At 45.2% G+C, this 2199-nt stretch overlaps 1 protein-coding gene across 1 annotated transcript in view; it reads right to left on the bottom strand.

Moving 5' to 3' along the window:
- Nucleotides 1–2199, bottom strand: part of SLC6A3 (solute carrier family 6 (neurotransmitter transporter), member 3) — an 87305-nt gene that overhangs the window by 6761 nt on the left and 78345 nt on the right. Inside the window, exon 13 of the mRNA XM_006872377.1 lies at nucleotides 1348–1515. Coding sequence (XP_006872439.1) covers nucleotides 1348–1515 — 168 coding nt within the window. The remainder of the gene's footprint in view (nucleotides 1–1347; nucleotides 1516–2199) is intronic.

Below are 2199 nucleotides of genomic sequence, written 5' to 3'. Positions count from 1 at the left end.
ATGAATGCAACATTATTATTCTTCAATTTGTCATTCCTGGCATAGTAAACCATGTGATTGTCAGATTCAAAATAGCCAATACAAGTCCATTTCAGCTTTCTAATGCCTAAGATATCGACATTTATGCATACCATTTCTTTTTTAACAACTTCCAATTTTCCCAGATTCATACTTCGTACATTCCATGTTTCAATTTTCAGTGGATGTGTACAACTGTTTCTCTTCATTTTGAGTTGTGCCCCTTCAGCAAATGAAGGTCCCATGGGTTTTTCTCTCATGAGCTTTACTCCATTCACGTCATCATGGAGAACTCTACTTTGGGGAAGTAGCTCTTCCCCAGTCACATTTTGAGTGCCTTCCATCCTGAGGGACTCATTTTCCGGCACTATATCTGACAATGTTTCTCTGCTATTCATAAGGTTTTCAGTGACTAAATATTCGGAAGTAGTTCGTCACTCTTTCTTCCTAGTCTGTCTTTGTCTGGAACTCATCTGAAACCTGTCCACTATGGGTGACCCTGCTGGTATTTAAAATACCAGTGGCATAGCTTCCGAGTCACAGCAACTCATGATCACCACAGTATGACAAACTGACAGATAAGTGGTGGCCACATTAAGCACCTGGAAAAGTGACTAGGAAGATGGCCTTCTGTCATCCTGGCCATGGCCAACTTTTGTAGGAAACAGTAATTATATCTTGATTGTATGTTTAGTCAATTTCAGACTTAAGCTGGTGGAATGCTTCAATTTCATCCTCACTGGCTTTAATGGTTGGTGCATAAATTTGAATAATGGTGCTATTAACTGGTTTTCCTTGTAGGCATATGGATATTATCCTATCACATGGATACACAGGTACATGGATATAGCAGACACATGACCACACACATGTATACGGACAAGGACACACAGATACACACTACACACACACATCCAGATGCATGGACTCTCATGTATAAACACATAGACACGGACACACAGACACACATGTTGACACAGACACCAGGATGCAGCAGCCATATACATAAACACACAGAGACACATGGACTCAGGTGTGGACACACATGTTGACACAGACACAGCAGACATACACATAAACATATATGGACACACAGACATAGACATGGACACACAGATCTTCAGGCACAGACACACACAGTTTGCTGGCCCTTCAGTAGCACACACTGGTCAGCTTCAGTCTTGTCTCTCCACCAGCTACTCCCTCCTCCCTTCCTCCCCATAGTCAAGGCAGGATAAGGAGGCAGGGATGTGGAGACCCCACTGGACCTCACTGAGTGACTTCACATAAAATAATCCAGGGTGGGGAAGCCTTCCCGTCAATACCCACCTCTCGGAAGGACCCGGGCAAGCTGCAGAACTTGTAGATGGCATAGACAGGCACCATGGACATGGAGGACATGGCGATGACCCAGCCCACCACATTTGCCCAGTCAGGGAAGACGTAGGCTCCGTAGTGGGGGGGCTTGAAAGTCACGATGCTGACCACGACCACAAACTGAAACAAGCAACACAGAGGTCAATGTGGCATCTCTTGGTCAGCAGAACTTGAAGACAGAGGCTGAAACTCAACAAGGTTTTAAGGCAGAAGGTCCCTCAGTCACATATCTATACAGGCTCCACCAAGAGGAGGCAGATGTTAGTCCTGCAGGTTGGTACTGCTCTGTTGGCAAGGGGAAGCAGCTGGCCTGCATGCTCTGGGGTGTTTGGCTGGGACAATACTCATTATGGGAAGGAGGTCCTTTCAGGTCACACTTAATGAGTGAGAATTTTCCTATCTGTCCTCTGGAAACTGTGCATGTTTTCACATCTGTGAGACCTGTGGGTGTAGGCATGATACCCGTTTACCCTGAAGTCACCCATCTATAACCTCAGATATTGGGACTGCAATTGAGGCTATTGGAGTCAGAAAGAAATGTGGGAAGCTCAGGGCAGGCTCGGCGATCCAGCAGCTTTCTGAACGCTTGGTCATGGCCCCCAGTAAGAAATATCTATTCTATAAAGAACCATACTCCAACCTCGTTTTATCTGTATATGAAAAAAGGACTTCTGGAAACATTTCTTTGTGTGGCGTGATTTCCGCTGACTTACTTGTCTGTCAGTTTGTCATACTGTGGTGGCTAGAGTGTTTCTGTGGTGTTGGCAGCTATGCTGCTGGTATTTTACACACCAGCACCATCAC

Source organism: Chrysochloris asiatica, unplaced genomic scaffold, assembly GCF_000296735.1.
Source record: "Chrysochloris asiatica unplaced genomic scaffold, ChrAsi1.0 scaffold00195, whole genome shotgun sequence".
In the NCBI taxonomy this organism is placed as follows: domain Eukaryota; kingdom Metazoa; phylum Chordata; class Mammalia; order Afrosoricida; family Chrysochloridae; genus Chrysochloris; species Chrysochloris asiatica.
The sequence above is the reverse complement of the archived record's forward strand: the minus strand, read 5'-3'. Positions and strand labels throughout refer to the sequence as shown.